This window comes from Neopsephotus bourkii, unplaced genomic scaffold, assembly GCF_033783945.1.
Source record: "Neopsephotus bourkii isolate Nb327-2 ecotype Australia unplaced genomic scaffold, CSIRO-AGI_Nbou_v1 NB_1624, whole genome shotgun sequence".
Classification (NCBI taxonomy): Eukaryota; Metazoa; Chordata; class Aves; order Psittaciformes; family Psittacidae; genus Neopsephotus; species Neopsephotus bourkii.
In genome coordinates this window covers 9,634,348-9,653,913 of record NW_026902099.1, presented here as the reverse complement: position 1 = coordinate 9,653,913, position 19,566 = coordinate 9,634,348, and the positions used below count along the sequence as shown (strand labels likewise).

Genomic DNA, 19,566 nt, shown 5'->3' with positions numbered 1-19,566 from the left:
TTGGTCATTTGGGGGATTTATCCATACCTTAAGTATAGAGTCCCATATTTGAAGCTGAAGTTGTACTAGCATTGTAGGTTCTCCCTGGTGTAATCAGGATGCCAACTATTTTCACCAGAGATGTTTGTTAAAGTTATCACAGTTGAGCAAAGCAAGGTCAGGGAAAGTGTAAAGCCAAGGAGCTGTAGCTCAGCGATGCATGCTGCTGTTGGCTTCATTTTTCTCTAGAGGCAGTGTTTTGTTGGTGTCGGTCAATTACTGGTATTGCCAGTGCTGACAAAACCTATAGAAGCTGGAGATCGTCACTGCATGAGTGACTGGGGCTCTTGCTGGGTTTTTGGAAAAGAGCTAACATTCCCAGAGGCAAAAGAAATTCCTTCTGGGGGTTGCTGAACGGTGTGGACTAACTGCACAGTCGGTCAGGGATTTCCAGCATTACATTATTCGATGACTTAAAAACTTTCCATTTTCAGGCATTAAAAACCCACAGAACAGGGAACTCGGAAAGTTAAGTCAAGTTTAACTAGCATAATAAAATTTTTTTCCCATCTTTGAGATTATCCTCTGCCTTCCCTCTAGAGACTCGAAGGTGTGGGATCTGTTCCCTTGCTTGGGAGGAGACAGGTGAGACTTCCCCTGTTGTGGTTTGCTGCTCAGGGCAGTAGGCCAGGAGAACCTCACAGGAGGAATGGATTCATTTCCCCTTTCTAGAGTTTCCCCTGTGGAAAAGGAGGTTAAGCTCAAAATGAAATGTTTCTCTAGTGACAAGAGAGAATAAAGACTTCTGGTCTAGTGGATCAGCATAAGGCATGCGTACAAATCTACCTGTGTCGGTAGCTCAAGTTTCATGCTTGCACTGTTTTTCTTGAGATAAATTACTCTAAAGGAGAAATTTACATCTGTATAAAATTTAACATTTCATCATCCAACTTTTTTATAAAACCCAAACTATGCTTCAGAGTCTAGACAGATATATCCTTATAAAACAATGTAAGATATGTATATTATTTTTCTGCAGTGATAAACTGAGGAATAAAAAATATCTGCTCTAAGAATGGTGATCGTTGAGGAGCACATGCCTTTCTCTGGAAAATGTGAATGTATAGGAGAGAGCTTTGAATGAATATGTATTATTTGCTGTTTTAAATATTTTATGCTGGCTTGTGGAGAAATGTACGGAAGTTACATTGTAAATTAATCTCACACTTGAACAATGTCTTATGTACATTGCAAGCAAATCACAGCAATGCTGACACTTGCAGAAGATGTCATTTGACATTCTCCGTGCACTAATTTGCATAAATTTGGAATTCTGCTAACCAGCTAGCAACCTAAAAGGTTATGGTCTTACAAGAGCAGTGGATGAGAAACAGATTTTAACGCTTCCTCTAAGGCGTTTCACAGAGTGCTTTCAATAGGCTTGAAAGAATTGCAGAAAAAGTCTTTCAGTGGCTTGTCAAGAGTCACCTTCCCTGCAAGGCAGAGCAGTGACCTGGCAAGCCTAACGCTAACGAAATAGATTATTATGAAATCTTTCCACAGATACTGCATGGGTTGTTTTGGCTTTTCAACTGCCTATGTGCGTCAGAGTGCTGAGAACTTGGCAGAGAGCCTGGGCTCTGTGACACCTTCAAGCATGTCATTGGAAAGCCCTAAGGTTTTGCATCTTCCTTGGAAATAATGCTGTGGGAAGTCCAGATCTACCCATCTGAGCAAAATTTACTCTTCAGCCATTGCATAAGTGCACTTGGGCTTCTGTTCCAGAGATTTGTGTTTAAAGATGCTGGGGGACTTGCCAGTACATAATAGACACGTTTCTTTTGTGAACTTGCCTTGTCTGCTGGGAAGCCAAGCCAGAACACTTGTGTTGCTCCATGCACTACAGCTTCTTGTCAAGTTGTTTTGACTAAAGGAGATGTTAGCAGCTTCAGACAGTCAAAATAACTAGTTTAGTTCTGGGAACAGCAGAACTGTGGCCCTTGTCAGCGGATTTGTGCCACTCTCATTGTAGCATTATGGTCAAAAGTAATCTGGATGTACCTTCCTGGTGCTGAGCATCCATGCACATGACTGCAAGTATTCATTATACAATTGAACAGCCAGGCCATTAATTCAGGTTCTTAAGAACAAATCAGAGGACATCTGGTTAGTCACTGCCTAAGGGTTGATTTAAGTCACCATGCACAGGTGTCCTGTCTGCTGATGGAGAGAATAAAAGTTGCCTATTAGAGCGTGAGGTGTGAGGTGAGGTGTTTCACCCCAGGGTATGGCCTCTCCTGTGGCTTTGTTCCAGAGATGAAATACAGATAAATGCTCCCAAAAGCCTGGCAGTCCTAAGTATCTCTAGGGTGTGTGCAGAACACAAAGAGACTGTTCAGTGTGTGGGTTGGAAAGCAGGGAAATAATTGAAGAGCATTTTGCATCAACAGAGATTACCAGGAGAGCAGCTTGATGTGCCTAGCAGGTGCCCCCCACCAGGACAGGAAGGACAAGATCAGTTTCTACAGTTTCTTGATGGCTATCCTTCCTCCCAGCACTTGTGGGCCAGGGTTGTTGAGGGTCCATACGTGCCATTTCTGGACAAGCATATTGTAGGAGCTTGGGACTATGTTTCCCATCCCCAGGAGCAGGGGCATTAATGTGGCAGTGGACCACTGTGGCTCTGACCTATACATTGCTTCCTAGTCTGCTGTTAGGGCAGTGGTGCCCTAGCCAGCCTGCTCAATTCCCTGACGATTTAAATACAATGAGATCCTTAGGTGGCAGGTTGCTCATTTTTCCAGCCTGCTGCTCATGGTGGCTTCACATATTCCACGAACAGCACAAAGGTCCTTAGCACACAGAGCAGCAGGAGCATTTGGGAACAGTTAACCCACAAAAGCTCAGAAACAGGGGGTAGTGGTTGTTTTTCTTTAAGTGCTTCACATAATGGACTTGCATCCTTTCTCCTCCTCCACCAGCAGCACATTTCAGTCTTTGCCATCTTGAGAACTGCATATACTTGTTCCGTGAGGCTTATCAAAACCATCCTTGGGTTTTCCCGCTCTGGGCAGCTATTCCCGTGGATGGCCCCCGGTGTCTGGTAGCTTCTGACCATCAGCTAACTTACTGCTTGGCTGCTCTTGCCAGCACAAGACAGGCAAAATCCTTTTGTCTGCAGGACGATTGGAAGGAGCCAGCTTGGGGCTTTGTTTCTGTGTTTGAACATTTTTAAGTGACTGAGTGTCAGAAAAAATAAGCTTAATGCACTCAAAAATGCATTTGCAGAGGCTAAGAAACACTGGATCTGGATGGTTTAGAAGAATAAAGAAGAAATAAGGAAACTATTCCTTTGGTTGCTAGGATGCCTTTTTATCACTGAGATCAGTGTGGTTTGGGGTTTTTTATTTTTATTTAGATGTACGACTTATCTATTATGGTTAGAGCATGGCTGCAGTGTATTGTATTCTGATAACAGATTTAAGTAAATGAGACAGTTGGTTAGCACTTTGATGTGAAAAATAGGTCTGAAGCATAGAATGGGCCAAGATTTTATTTTTTCTTTGAAGAAAAAAAAAAATGAAAAGAGTTAGTGATAGAAATTATGGTTATTCTTTATTGAAGATGCAAAAAGTGGCATTTACTAGGACATTTGTCCTCAAAATTTATTCTGTTTGCATGGAAACACTTTGCATCTCATGCAGCTGAGGAAAGGAGTGTGAATCCAAGGCAGATACTTTCCTGCTAGTGTTACAGCCCCGGGTGGGGACTTTAACATCACGCAGGGAAATACATGTCTGGCTCTTTGTCTTCTGCTTTTTGTGACAAAGGAATTCCCATTTGAATTGCTGTGCTCTGTTCAAGCCCCCTCCAAGCCTCTGGGTTAGCAGCAGTCAGTCTTTGCAGTGTCCTGACGTCATCCAGTGTATGCATAAGCTCTGCTATTGTCTTACGGAGAGCAGGGGCTGGGGATTGCAGTATCTGGTGGCTGCTACCTATTTATGCCGGCTGGTATCACGGAAAGGACGCTGGCCTGCCTGTATCTCTTGGATTTAAAACAGAAGCTCCTGCCTTTTGCTTCCTGAAGAAAGACCTTTGCTGCGGTTGCAAGGAAAAGCTGCTGCTGCTGCGGTGTGGAGCAGAGGAGGGAAGAGGAAGAGAGCGGAGAATCTGGCAGCTTGGATAGCCTGGACTGCATTGTCTGGCTTCATGACCCCTGCTGTGTAGCAGTCTCATCCCTACTCTCATACACTCCCTCTGTCTTCCACTCTGTTTTCTTCTTTTCTCTTTAAAATAGCAGCATCTGGGGCCAGCCATGTTTGGCACTGAATCTTCATGTAAGTAAATGCATCCCACTTACATCCTTTTTCTGTTGAGAATAGGGCTTGTTTTAGTCTTGCTGTACCCTCCGCGTTTGCATTCCCTTTGCTGTAGGTCACTGGCTAAATACTGCGATCCTCGCCTGTTTACCAGGGGATGATAGATGCCAGAGGGGAACCATCTACCTCCCAACTGTGGGTGCATCCTTGATGCCAGCAGCAGGGCACTCAGCGTTGCTGAATTCAGGCCACTGAAACATGGGGGGAAAAAGGCAGTTTTGCTTGAATGTGTGATATGTCAATGATTGGGAGTTGCAGATGCTCTGATGAATGCACTACTTGGGTGATATGTTTGGGGACTGGGAATGCTGCAGCATTAGATGGGTGAGTGCTGGAGGAGAGTGATTTAATCATAAGGAAAAGAATATGTCATTTGCTTCATTTTTGTTCCAAGGAAAAAGGCAGCTTGTCTTGGATCCCTCCTGTAACTGGAGAATCCAAAATTAAATTAGGTGGAATTCTAAATATGATAAAATTTCAAAATAATAGGATCATTTATTTGTTTCTTCCTGATCTTTTGCACTGGAAAATCTCAACTGAGGCAGTCTGCTATATAATAGCAGTGCAGACACATGTCATTGAAAGCCAGACAGTTTAGCTTCAACAGGAGCAGCGATTACCTACCTGGCAAATCTGGCCATGGAGGAAGGCTGGGGGTTTGTGTATAAATAATGTTGCTGGTGACAGTGTGGCTGTGTGGAGCCCAGTCTGATCCAGTGATTGTCGGGTGACAAAAACAGAGAACAGTTACTTTACACTGTGTTTTGTGTACAAATAGTACTGCATGTTGTTGAAAAATGTCTCATTTGAATATGAAGCAGTGGCGTTTTTATACTGTTCTAAGATGCAGCATGTTGTAATGACTCTGTGTTGCTAGGCTGGGACCCGTTCTTTGGCTTGGCTCTTCCTGGGAAGTGGTAAGAGCATTGGGGTACCTCATAATCATGTCCTCCTGGCTGTCAAAGCCCCATGCTCCCAAAGGGTTAATCATTCCCATTACCTGGCTCTGTGAACTCTCCCCTCCTCTGCCACAACACTGGTCAAGGTCAGGCAGCATAAACACAAGATTTGCCTTTAGGTTTCTTTTGTTTAGGGACACTTGTTTTATGCCTGCTTGTAAACATACTTGCAGCTCTGGGTCCATGCAGTGTGAGCAGAGATGCCGAACATTGCAGCTGCATCTGTTCATATCCTGCCAGATCTGTGAGCCCCATGTGCGTCCATGGAGTCTGCCTCTGCAAAATGTATATTGACTTGCTGCGAGATAGCATCAGGGGTGTACCTGCTCTCCTGCAGAGAGTGCCTATTGCATACTTGGAAAGCAAAATTACGCAGTCTTGTTAAGCTATCCAGCCTTGTAGTCCTTCTCTTGTTTTATGAGGTGCATTAATAAACAGCTTGCTTGTCAAATCAAGCTTTTGGCTAAGGTCACCAGTTGTACCACCAGTAGCTGTGGCTGCTTTTGTTTCTGTGGCTCCCACAAGGCAGAAAAGGGCAACAGAACGTTTTGTAGCAGCCACTACCTGTTTCCCAGAAGGGTCTAGCAGCACGATTTGCCTTTAAACAAGGGGTTAAATGCAACATGGTTTGTTGCCATTGATCCAAGCAGAGGCTGTGGCCAGTCCCTGCCTGCCTTCCCCAGCCAGAGGGAGGGGAAGGCAGTGTGGTGGCCTCGCCTTTGTGCAGTCCTTTTCCCCTGCACCTCTGCTTGGGCCTGGACCTTGTACCCAAGGGCTCCCTGAGACACGGGTTCAGGTTCTTTGGGCCAGGCTGGATGTGCTGTTGCTTGCTGCTGTGGGATTTGGCACAGGACAGGAGAGTGGGGTGATGCTGGGCAGCACACCCCCCCCACACCCCCTCCCAACCAGCCCTGCCCACACCACTGCTGGGGAGCCGCAGGTTTGCTCTCAAAGGAGAAAAATGGCATCAAAATGAATGTGCTCAGAATGCAGTCTCAGCTGGTGGTTTTTTGGCCTTCCCTCTCCTCTTGTCTCCTTCATATTTCCAAGCTGTAAAATGACAGCAATGTGACTTGTTAGTGTTTCTGTCCAGCTAGAACATAAACAAAACAAAATAAGTCAATGAGATTCAGCATCATCTGGTCCTTGGAACACAACAGTAGCCATTTCTGCTGCTGCCCAGTGAAATGAGCAAATTGCATTTTTCTTAATCCTCCTATTTACAATTAGTATTTAGGCTTCTATTTTTCTCTTCTTTGATTAAAAACCCAAGAAAAATGGTCAGAAGCAAATCCTGGTTTAGAACCTTCATTCTGTCACTCAGTATCAAAACATTTTAACAAGTCAACTCCTATTCATCATTCCTGGTTTTTCTTCTTGCTTTTAACAGCAGTTGGAAGGGCAATAAAAGATAGTCCAAGGGCTATTGTAGAAACAGAGGCATCTGCTTATCGCCTCCTGGATGCAAGGAAAGACAAACAGAAGGCGAGGCTGGCCTGTGAAGGGGGATAAGGCAGCAGGCGATCCACAAACAGCTGCTAACGCTGAGCAAAGACAGAGGATGCAAAGCAAAACCCCCAAGAAGTGTCTGTGGGAAGGGCTGTGCTGTGCAGGGCAGTTGCCCTATGGACATTCCCAGTATTTTCCGTCAGGCACGTGTGTTTATCCATTTGCAGACCCGCCGCCGGGGGCTGTCTGCATCGTGGGGGGCAGCTCTCCATCCTGTGCCACCTCGCCTGCTGACCTGACGGGTTTATCTGCTCACTGTAATTGTTTCAGATGCTGTATGGGGTGAGTAGAACTTGGTTTGATATAACCTTGGGTTGAGAATGAAGTCTTCTTGAAGGTGAGATGATGTTGCAGCACTGAACTGAAGCAGGGAAGTGGTCAGGCTTCAGGTGATGAGCTGGGCCCCAAGAGAAAGACACCCTCAGTTCAGGGGAAGAGATAACCCCAAGCCTAGGGGAAATAACCAGCAAAATCCTTGTTTAATTCATAGTACTGGCAGTTGCAGGCTGACAGGAGGGACAGTACAGGCACAGATTAAACTGAAATGCAGGAGCAGCCATGGTTGTTGGGGCTCATAAATGCTGGGGGTGGTCAGGGCAGCATGGCTTCACCAAATCAGGCTGTGTAATGGGAAGGAATGGGGCAGGATATGGCTCAGAATCTGTAACGTGAGCAAAGAGGTGCTCAGAGAGCCATTTCATGCATATGTGAGAACATGCACTAAGTGTTCTTCAGGTACCTCAGCGTATCTCAGTAGGGAGCTGCGAGGAGGGAATTGCACACACATGTGCAACACTCACCCCAACACTCTTGAAAGAGCCCAAATACCTGCTGTCAGTGTCTGAGGTGATGTTCTCAGTTCTGCTGCATTTGTTCATGCCAGAGTGTTTTAACCTAGCAGTGACACTAAAGTGTGAGAGTTACAGGGAGGTTGTCTGGGAGGTGCTCTTCCATCCGGGGCTGTTCAGGGAGGCGCTTGTGGTGGTCCCTGTCTGTCAGATCAGCAGCTGTGCTTGGGCAGGGAGAGACTGGACCAAAGGAGAGCGGACCAAAGGGTATGAGCAATGCAAACCCAAAGGGCAGGCAAAGCTTTCCCCCATCACGAGGCTGATGCTGGAAGGATGTTCTCCATGGGGAGTGATGTGGAGGAGGGGAGACCTTGCTTACTTCAGTGTGCCAGAAAAGCTGCTGTGCTTGCCCCAGGCTCACTCTACTGTCTTCTGCTCTGTAAGTTCAGAAAATGCTGTTATTCCTGGGCAGTTTTTCTCCCCCAGATTCTCTTCAAGCCAGAATGCAGTAAATGGGCAAGATTGCACTAAGATAATTGATTTTGTGGCATCAGAAAAGTAATCTTACAAACCCCTGCAAAACAGCAGCAGCCAACAGTGGAGAAATGAGAGATCTTCTCATCAGATATTAAGAACAAGGATGATCTGATAGGCACGATTGCTGCTGTCCTGGGCTGCTATACCTGCCTTCTCCTTCCTCTGGCACCAGTGGGAGAGCCAGCCAAAACCTGACCACTTCTACAGGTGGCCAGTTTTGAGCGCATTGGCTCCCCAGTCTGATTCACGGGGTGACTAAATGGGCAGTGGCACAAGGGAGGGTGGGACACAGCCATTGAAACTCTGGTGAGATGTCAGCCTTGGCAGCAGTGGACTCCACTGAACCAGCAGATGACCAAAATGCTCCTATTTTTTTGAGTATAAATAGCCTACTGTTGTCCTGAATTTCCAAGATGAGTAATCATAGTAAGTATGGGTACCTGGCATCAGATGACTGCCACAATTTCACAATGATGTTATGCTGGTTTCTCAGGCAACTGTACGTCAAAGGGAGGTTACAGGAACATACCAGAAGCTGTAACTGTAAACTAATGTATTTGGCTGCTGAGGTTCCTGCAGTTCCATTGTCCTTTGACCAGTTTAATTGACAGGACCAGAAACAGGGATAAATCTTTATGCCCAAGGACAACTTATTAGAGTCCCTCTGGGCCATGTGACCCAGATAGGAAGTGCAGTACATGCAGTGAGGACTCTGTGTCATACTGCTTGAGCTGGTGTAGAAGCAGTAGTTTCATGTAATTTGGGGGTCATTAGCAGGTATGCCCAGCAAAAAACCCCATTTATTTGCAGAACAATCAGTTGTCTCTTTTGTCTGACCTAGATCCCTGTAGCACCAGGAAAAGGTCTGTAATGTGCTACAAAAAGAGCATATGGGATTCAGTGAGATAGCATATTGCAGATTTCAAGATCAGTGGATATCTTTCCTGTTTGGTGAAAATACTGAGGTAGTAACATCACCACTTAGACTATTTCACAGTGACCATTGAGAGATGACAGAATCTTAGAAATGCCATTATATTTCCTATTGTAAAGGATAGGATGTTGAGGCTTTATACTCGGGAAATAAGCTCTACAACTACAGAGAAAAACACTTGCTACCCAGAATCTGGTGTAGCTCAGTGGAGAATTGGCTGGCTTTGCTGTCTGTGATCAAGGTGAAGCTTATACAGAGAGATTGACTTAAGATGCTCAGAAACTGAGAGGGTAAGTAAACCCATGTTTTAGCTAGAGCAAGAAATGTGCCATTGCTTTCCAGCATTAGATGAAAAGTATTTTAGGAGTTCCTATGGCTCTCCGTGGATTTAATTTGGAAATGGCATCTTGAGGTTTAAATGTTTTGATCAGTACATGGGAAGTAGAAGGGACATCCTTGTGAAACTATGAGGCAGCAGTACAAAACCGAAGTCTGGTATGTCTGGCCTCTTTTGAGAAATACAGTGGCTAAGAAGCTCTTTCCTTGGTGCAGTGGGACAAAGGATGATGAGGTGACCCTGAAAGCATGCTAGATAGTGTTTCAGTCAAAGCAGGAACCTAAGTTGAAAACAATACAAAGTTGGTGAGCTTTTCAGAGGAAGTATATGGCTATAGTGGGGACTTCTCTTGTAAAGGTTTGACTGAACAGAGAGGAAAAAGTGATGGGAATGAACTCTGGAAGAACATTGCAGAAGTGAGGCCTTGCACTCAAAAGGCCTGTAGTCTTTGAAGCAATGAGGCGGTTTTGAAGATGGCACTGGAAAGATAATCCATCTCCCTTGGCCTATCACATTCAACATGTAACTCGTTAGCCCAGTGATTTCGCAATCTACAGTGATGATACAATTTCAGGTATGTCATCACTCCAGCAAATGCCAACTTGCATTTTAGTGCTAAGAATGAGTCTTGGAAAGCTGTCATATATTTAGATTTCCTGCTGTATTCACCTTAGTGTGGAAGTACCTGTCTTATGGTGCATCAAGGAGTTCTGAGAGGATATGGGCTTGAAGTTGATGTGGTTGTGCAAGTGCAGCAAAAGGAAAATGTACTCAATTACATATTACAAAAGTTCCTGGATGGGAGAAGAAAAGGGAGATCAGACATGTTTCACTTCATGTCTTTGCTGCGTTTTTTAAGAGTAGTAAGGAATTGTGTGATGAAGACATAATTAGAAAGCAGATTTGAGGGGAATGGCATAAACTGCTCCTCCATGGAGCTCAGAAGATGGCAACTTACTTCACTTGTAAGATCTCTGCTATGAGAAAAGGAAAAATTGTTGTAAGAAGATAGCATCCCAAGCAGAACCAGAACTGCATATATCACTACTTATCGATGCTTAACATGAGTCACACTGAGTCTGAACTGACTTAGCACAAGGAAAATACTGCTGGTCACGAATATAAAAAAGGAGCAGCATTGTAATTAGCAATACTGAAAGATGCTAAAACGGTGTATTTAACATTCATGGAAAGAGCTGAATGTGGAAAATGTTAGCACCACTAACCTTTTTTCCTGTCAGCTGCATTTATTACCAGTATTAGTAAGGTGTCTAGGACTGTCGCAGTGGCAGTAAATTGTGCTGCTGTATTTGCATAGTGGTAATAACCAGTCACTCAAATCATCCATCTGCTGAAAAAATACTCTCAAGCTTCTATTTAGATTATCAAAGAGAATACAGTAGATCAGAAATGTCAGATTAGCTGGTAAAGAAACATGTCAAGTTGTGTGAAGATTGCATGCTGTGTTTTGTCATCCACAAGGACAGGAGCCCAAACAAGTCCAGCTAAAAAGCCCTGGAAATTTTATAGGCAGTGAGTAGAGGCAAAATTCTTCTAGAGGGTTAAGTAAGCTGGGGAAAGTATTCCTGTAACTCAGCAATGTACTGCCTGGCTGTTCTCTGTGTCCTCTGCTGCTTGCGTGGTCCATAGTGGTAACTCCAGATAAGCTGTTATTATTATGTGCAGAGCGAAGAGGGTGATAATCAGGCTGCCTGTGCAGATGGATGGAGAAAAGCTCTGAATGGTGGAAATGAGCAGCTAAATAAAAAGCAGCAAGATCTGAACTGTAACTTCATGTTCAAGAGTGGAAATTCCTCCAGGAAATGGCCTAATGCATGAACACTGAACAGGAGGATACAGTGTCCTTTGTTACAGACAAGGGACTCTGTGGCAGTACAGGTGGGAGCAGATTTCTCTACAACTGCAGACACGTTACTGATGTCTTTCTAAGGCTTCAGCTGGGATGTTGTGATAGCACGAGGAGATGGCAGTGGGATGAAGGATTTATCAAGTGTGTTAAATAAGACATACTACATCATCTTTAGTGTCATTTACAGTTGCCACAAACTCATGGGACTACATAGTGTTGCCCCAGCCCATAGGGATACAACAGCTGCAGTGACCAAGAGATTAAGTTGCCTACCTAGGATAAAGCACTGGTGGTCTGCACTGCAGAGTGGGGTCCGACAAAGAAAGGGCATTCACATGGGACTTACCAGTGTTATCTTCATACGTATAAGTATTTTTATGCCTCGGATTTTCACAATACTAGGATAAACCTCCACACTGTGGAAGGTGGCACTGCCGTGGGCATTGTGTGTCACAGCCTGCAGTGACCGTCTGGATGCAGATAGACATTAGCTTGGGCTAATAGACCAAGCAGATAGATATTAGCTCTGGGGCATTGCATGTATGCTAATGACTTGGAGTCTCTGCGGGTCTTGGCTGCATGTCAGACAGGAATGAAGCTGTAGATTTAAAACAAATGCCCTGTACTGCAGGAGTTCAGTGAACAACGTGCCTGGCATTTATTTAGGTTCTGTCTTGTTTGTGTGTCTATAGTGACATTCAATCAATTCTTCCATAAATAAAGTATAGGTGAATATTCACACAGAATTACGCAGGAAGACAAGAAGAAAAAGCTCATGTTTGGACTTGCCATCCTTAATAGCATCCCCTTAAACGCAGAGGCTTCCCTGAGGAAACAAAGCGACTCTCTGATCTGGAGCGTTAGCACAGCCACCCTCGCTGTAGAGCCAGGCGCTGCGGGAGCAGCTGCTGCCTGCAGCCTGCCAGTAAATGCACGGCATTGGCATTTTCAGTTGTTCTCCTTTCCTTCACTGATCTGTATGTACTCTGGATCTGTTCTGGTTTACACTGGGGAGAAAGAGGTGACTTGATGTCACTGAGCAATCTAACTATGGTCAAAGGAGTTAAAAAAACATCCCAGTTTTTATAGGTATATACTGTATGTATATATATTTAACATATTTTTAACCTTTGTTTTTACTTTGACAGCTGTTGCAAGTTAAAACTATAACTGCCCTCTTCTTACTAGGGCTGTAAAACAGACTGGTTGACCAACATTAAAGCAGCTTTTTTCCTAGTGAAGGAAGAGCCTGAAGCTGCCTCCCCAAATAGCATATCATTGCTGATGTGAAGCAGTGGTCTTACTGCTTCTCTACAGGGTGCTCAGTACCATGGCAGTTAGTAACACTGGTTCCTGTGTGCAGGGAGCCCAAAAATTTGCATATATCTGGAAATCTGGCTGCACTCTGATCTCCAGAAGCATTGCAGACATGCTCACTGAAGAGGGTGGAGGTATGTCACAGGCGTCACGGGCAAGCCTGCATTGCAGCTGACTCATGTGCTGCCTCATGTACAGGTAAGGAGAATTATGCTGCCAAGTTGGCTTTCAGAAGCAGGAATTTCATTTCTGAAAATCAGCTGCTGGAGGTTACTGATAGCTTTGTTGCTGGTTTTGTTTTTTAATTCGCTAAAATCAGGCTGTTAGTCCTGTTTTTGTTTCAAAAGTTTAGTCTGGAAATAACCTTTCAAAGGGAAAGATGTGCAACTATTAAATCCTAAATTTGAATCATAGTGGTTGGGCTGTGCTTGTGCTTTCTAGCATCCAGACACACAGACTTTGCCTTATTAAATAATTTTGAAGAAGAAAATGTGAGTGAACAGTCAAATAATAGCAAAAGTTGTTGTTGGATATGGATTTCTAATGAAGTCTAATGAAAATAAACATGAACAACAGTCTGAGACATTATACTATAAAAGAGTTGGTGAACAAGATACCCATGATAGGACAAGAAATATTTTAGAACGTTTTAAAAAGTCACACTGTTTCCCAACAGTTTATCCCAACTGGAAGGAAGTGCAGCAGGAGGGCCAGGAGACCTCCTTGGATGGATAAGGAGCTGCTGAGGAAAATTCAAATGAAAAAAGAGTCTTACAGAAAGTGGAAGCAAGGACAGGCAGCCTGGGAAGAGTACAGGGATATTGTCTGTGAAGCTAGGGACCAAGTTAGAAAAGCTAAGGCCCAGTTAGAATTAAACTTGGCAAGGGATATTAAGGATAACAGGAAGGGATTCTATAGGTACATAGCAAATAAAAAACAGACTAGGGAGAACACAGGCCACCTCAGAAAGCTCTCAGGAGAACTGGCTACACAGGATTTGGAGAAGGCTGAGGTTCTGAAAGACTTCTTCAGTCTTTGCCAGTCTTCACTGGCAAAGGCTCTGACCGCACCACCCAAGTCTTGGAACGCAGACGCAGGGACTCTGAGAATGAAGACTTTGGGCCCACTCTAGGGGAGGAACTGGTTCGAGACCATCTTAAAAATCTTGAACATGCACAAGTCCATGGGTCCTGATGAAATCCATCCACGGGTCCTGAAGGAGCTGGCGAATGAAGTTGCTAAGCCACTGGCCATCATATTTGAAAAATCATGGCAGTCAGGTGAAGTTCCCAATGACTGGAAAAAGGGAAATATAACCCCCATTTTCAAGAAGGGGAAAATGGATGACCCAGGGAATTACAGACCAGTCAGTCTCACCTCTGTGCCTGGCAAAATCTTGGAGCAGATTCTCCTGGAAGGCATGCTAAGGCACATGAAAATCAACAAGGTGCTTGGTGACAGCCAGCATGGCTTCACTAAGGGGAAATCCTGCCTGACCAATTTGGTGGCCTTCTATGATGGGGCTACAGAACTGATGGACAGGGGTAGAGCAGTTGATGCCATCTACCTGGACTTGTGTAAAGCGTTCGACACTGTCCCACACGACATCCTTGTCTCTAAATTGGAGCAACATCAATTTGATGGATGGACCACTCGGTGGATAAAGAACTGGCTGGATGGCCGCACACAAAGAGTTGTGGTCAATGGCTCAATGTCCAGCTGGAGACCAGTAATGAGTGGTGTCCCTCAGGGATCGGTGTTGGGACCGGTCTTGTTTAACATCTTTGTCGCTGACATGGACAGTGGGATTGAGTGTGCCCTCAGCAAGTTTGCTGATGACACCAAGCTGTGTGGTTCGGTTGATACGCTGGAGGGAAGGAATGCCATCCAGAGGGACCTTGACACGCTTGTGAGGTGGGGTGATGCCAACCTCATGAAGTTTAACCATGACAAGTGCAAGGTCCTACCCCTGGGTCGGAGCAGTCAAGAGTTTCAGAGCAGCCCTGCAGAGAAGGACTTGGGGGTGTTGGTCAATGAGAAAATGAACATGAGCCGGCTTCAGTGTGCACTTGCAGCCTAGAACGCCAACCGTATTGTGGGCAGGATCAAAAGGAGTGTGACCAGCAGGTCCAAGGAGGTGATTCTGCCCCTCTACTCTGCTCTTGTGAGACCTCACCTGGAGTGCTGTGTGCAGTTCTGGTGTCCTCAACATAAAAAGGACATGGAGCTGTTGGAACAAGTCCAGAGGAGGGCCACGAGGATGATCGGGGGACTGGAGCACCTCCCATATGAAGATCGGCTTAGGAAGTTGGGGCTGTTGAGCCTGGAGAAGAGAAGGCTGAGAGTGGAGACCTCATAGCAGCCTTCCAGTATCTGAAGGGGGCCTATAGGGATGCTGGGGATGGACTCTTCATTAGGGACTGTAGTGATAGGACAAGGGGTAATGGGTTAAAACTTAAACAGGGGAAGTTTAGATTGGATATAAGGAGGAAATTCTTTCTTGTTGGGGTGGTGAGGCACTGGAATGGGTTGCCCAGGGAGGTTGTGAAATGCTTCATCCCTGGCAGTGTTCAAGGCCAGGTTGGACGGGGCCTTGGGTGATATGGTTTAGTACGAGGTGTCCCTGCCCATGGCAGGGGGGTTGGAACTTGATGATCTTAAGGTTTTTTCCAACCCTAACTATTCTATGATTCTATTCTATGATAACATTTCATTTGCTTTCATTCTTTGCAAGAAGAATGGAGGGCTAGCTGCGTGCTAAAGTAGAGCTAACATCCCTTTTACTGTAGAAAGTTGCTTTCTTATGGGCCTTATAGATGAGCCCACAGCAAAATATGGCCTTCATGGAGCCCAGTTTCATCTGATTTCTTCTGTGCAATGATTTCACACCAGCTACAGCAGGATGGTGATGTCTGATAATAAGTTAACAACAGCAGTTGTCTTATGGTACAAGTCAAGTTTGAGTATTGGCCATTTGCAGCTGGTCACCTTTTCTTCGGGAACAGCATGTAAGGGTGGTTTTGAGCAGTAAGAGACTTGTCGTAAATAGGTGTTGAAAACCTTTTTGCTGGATTTGTAATTGATGAGTCTTTTCTGTGCTTACTATTCTCAGAAATAGTACGTGATCTGTTATAAGGTCTGCTTACAGGTGTCCCTCCTTAGGCTTACATGAAAGTGTGATATTTTTTAAACACAGTTAATTAAGATGGGACAAAAAAACCTTCACAAATTCTCTATTAGGACTAGATTGTGTTAACAAAGTGTAGGTTTAAGGTTAACTGAAATAAACTTTCTTAGCTGAAATAAAAATGTCCATGAACTATATACTGTGTCAAAATGTGAGTGCAGGCAGGTCTGAGTGCTTTAAAGCAATACTCATGTAAAAATGGCAACATGGTTTGTTGTTTTTAATGTCTTTTGTAACAATTCACTCTCAGGTTAACAAGCACAAATGGCCTTTGATAAAGGGTTTAAATTTCACATCTGCCAAAGATGAACTATGGTTTGTAAGCATAGCATGAATAATTTTGTTTTCTTTCTTCTTGCTGCCACTGGTGATGCTTCTAATGATAGATATTTGGAGCATGCCAAGAAAATGGATGCTAGGTAGTGTCAATCGCTCAACCCATAGATAAGGCCATGCTTCCCTAAGATGCTTCCTAGTGGAACAGCCTAGAGATATTTCTATTGATCCATAGTTCTGAGAGCATGAGGTGAGAAGAACCGTCTTAAGTTTATGAGGGTGTTATCTGTCATAGTTCGGTACATAAACCATTGTGCAAGGTGGCATGAAAGTTAGTCTTTCCGCCACACAGCCTACTGTTTGTGTTCTGGATCTAAATAGTAAACCTGAGCTGGTTTTAAAACTTGAGATTATGACAAAAACAGGAATCGAGCACATAATATATTTTGCAAGCTGTTGATCTGTGGTGACTGAACTAAGTTGAGGAAGAACAGCTGGAAACCTGAAGGAAGAGGTCAGACCATCTTATTCTTGAGCAACAAGAAAACTGAGGAGGTGTAATGAGCTAGAAGAGAGAAGGAAGTCTGCAACATGGAAGATCCTGGAATAGTAAATTCTTGAATTGTGGGGGATTTGGAAAGCACGAGGGCTAAAACCTCATATGCTGAATAGGCACCCTGAGTATATATGTTTAAGAGAGAGGGGAGGATGAGACAAGCTGTAGGAGGGGCAGATGTGAACAGGCCTGATGGTGTAATGCTTAGTCCTGCCCACCCTTTGTTAAAGATCTGCTGCCATTCCCAGGAAGAAATCAAAAGGCATCCTTAAGACCTAAAATGCAAATGCTGGGAATGCTATTGGAATGATCCTAGTAAATGAGGCCATTTTAGAAATTAAAAGCACGACATGGGCCACCCTTTACTCCAGTATCTAGATGAGAAGGTGGATGGTAGATAATTTGCCATAATAAATGTTATCACATAGTCCTTCACTGCTATGTGAACAACAGTGTATCGTGTCCATGGAGCCAGTCCCCCTGCTCCTGCTTGGGGTGGCAGAATAGGGCAGTGTCTCTTGGACTGGGGTGGTGACCCAGCATTGAGGTGGCTGACACAAATCCTACTTTGTTTCCAAATCTTTTCAGATTCTGGAGTGGAGGCAGGCTCCTTTTGCCTACCCTCATTTCCAGTGGCAGTTTTTTGTGGTTTTCGCTATGTCTGTCAATCCTGAATGTAGCCTGTTTTACTGACAGCACCAATTAAGTAGCTGAGCATTTGCACTTTCTCCCAGATGGTTCCCTCTTCAATACAGGAAGCAATCTGTGCTGTAACAGAACGGGCAGGAGCTCAAGCTGTAGTCTTGTACACAGATCGGTGCAGCCTGCCGTTTGAGGCAGATTTAATGGTGGGGTGTGACTTAATGGTATAGTTAGGAAGGAGCAGAACTGGGGTGGGGTGGGAGCCGGGGAGAGGAGAAAGTGCCTGGTGCTGTTTTGTTTGAGCCTGGCTTGCTCCTAATCCTGCTAGCCATTCAGCCTTGATGGCAGCAATAAGCCTGAGTACCAGCTGTGCCTTCCTATGGGCTGCCGTGTTATTTTCAGCTCATGTGAAAATGAGGCATTTCCATTTAATTTTTCCCCTTCTCTTTCTCTAATGAACAAGTGGGAACAGCAAATGCATGTATGCATGCCTCAGTGATGGCTCCCCTCTTTCCATCTGCATTTACTCTCAGATCCCTTTCAATCCATTGCTTGTTTTAAATCTAGCATCTTGTAGTGCTGACAGAATAACTGAAAGTCTCTGCTTATTGCTGAGATCTCCTGCAGCTTCCAGTTGCTCTGCAGGCACTTTTGTTCAGAACTTGAATTTCTGAGTGAGGCCTAGTCACCCGTTCACCACCACCAGTACGGCCCCACAGAGATTTTCCTGCTGGATCGTTTTCCCTTTAGCCTGAAAAATCTCATATTTTCAGGAACCTACTGGCTGAGATACTGATTTTCCTCCCTGTTTCTCAGAACTCTAAAGGTGACAGTGGAGAAGATGGCTGAACATACCACTGTTTCATGTGCTGTATGATCACCTCCAGCAGTCAGTGTTCCAGGTTCTCCCTGGAAGCTTAGTCTTTACAGTCTTCAGCTGTAAAAAGTGCCATGCTCTTCTTTCCATTACAGCCTGTACAGCATGCCTGACAGGTTGCCTGAGCATAAGAACGTGCACTGAATTAATTCAGTAAATCTAAAAAAGGCCATTTCTCAGACTGTGATGGACAGAACAGGTTTAGAGAGCGTGATCTGTTACAGAGGGTTTAGCTAGGTCTCTGCCATAAACAAGGGAGAGTCCAAAGTATAGGTAGCCAGAATCCATTAACAGGTAGGCATCGAATATTTTGAAAGTGGATATAAATCTGTTCTGAAGCTAATAGGCTTACTCTTTTTTTTTTTTTTTTTTTTTTTTGACAGAATCCCTGAAACAGTAAGAAAGATAAGTAAGGCAACAAGCCTGTCCTCCTGTAGAAGGGACAGACATCCAGGGAAAACAGTTATTGTTATCTATGACACGGCCTTCAGTTATTTGGCTCGGTGCAGTCTATCATATTTTTATCTTGAACCTGTCACTTTATTTGTTGCTAGTGACTGACTCCCAGCACTGCATGTGGTTTGGCTGATGGGGCTCAGGGTGATGCACCATGCATCTCAGCACCAGAGTTACTCCTTTTGTCCACTACAAACATATCTGGCTGTTCTTTGGGCTCCAGACCTTGCTATGGCCACTCTGGTTTGTGTAGTTACAGTTCATGACGTTATCTCAGAAATTGTTCACTGAATTATTTTGTTAAGCACCTAGTTTTGAAAGGAGACTTTTATCAGGTGCCATTAGGTAGGTTTCTGCTCAGTGGGCTTCTCCAGTCTCTTGAGTGGACTGACAAGGGTCATCTTTAACAGGTAAGGAAGAGAATTTGGCTCTTCAGCTACAGCTTCACAGCAGGAAGCACTTTCACCTCAGTACATCTCTGTAAAATGCAATGCTCCTTCCAATTCCAGTCACTATTTCCATCTGCTTCGAAGAAGATTTCAAAGTTGTTTAGCAGCAAGTACTTGTGGTGTGTGGAAGAAGGTAGCTGCTGTGCTTGCAGGGCAGCACTTGCTTAAAGCAATGGCAGAATTTATGTTGTACTTATTTATACCCCCATTTTTGTGTTCTCTGGTCGTGTTTGTGTCAGTTACTGGGTAGAAGTATAAGAACACATGCTCCTCTTTTATGTAATAAACATTTTACATGTGCATGCAATGTTTATTATGTATAGCTTCTATGTAATAAAGAAGCTGTAGGTTACCTTTTCACATCCTCCTTCAGGGAGAAGTCTAGTTGGCAGTTGTGGGTTTGGTGGTTTCTGTTGTCAGCTTTAGTGTTGGGATATAAAGCGAGGAACTGAGTCAAGGCAATGAAATGTAGCAAATTTGGAACTGAAAACAGCAACTTTAAATGCACTAATTT

General features: G+C 44.4%; 1 protein-coding gene across 2 annotated transcripts in view; it reads left to right on the top strand.

The window, feature by feature from the left end:
* The window catches only part of ST7 (suppression of tumorigenicity 7), a 150,424-nt gene that overhangs the window by 33,430 nt on the left and 97,428 nt on the right, over positions 1-19,566 (top strand). Inside the window, exon 1 of one of the 2 annotated variants that reach the window (XM_061373027.1) lies at positions 3,660-4,316. The exons of the other annotated variant lie outside the window; for it this stretch is intronic. Coding sequence (XP_061229011.1) covers positions 4,295-4,316 — 22 coding nt within the window. The 5' untranslated portion in view covers positions 3,660-4,294. Of the gene's footprint in view, positions 1-3,659; positions 4,317-19,566 lie in introns of those variants that run through there. 2 annotated transcript variants of the gene reach the window in all.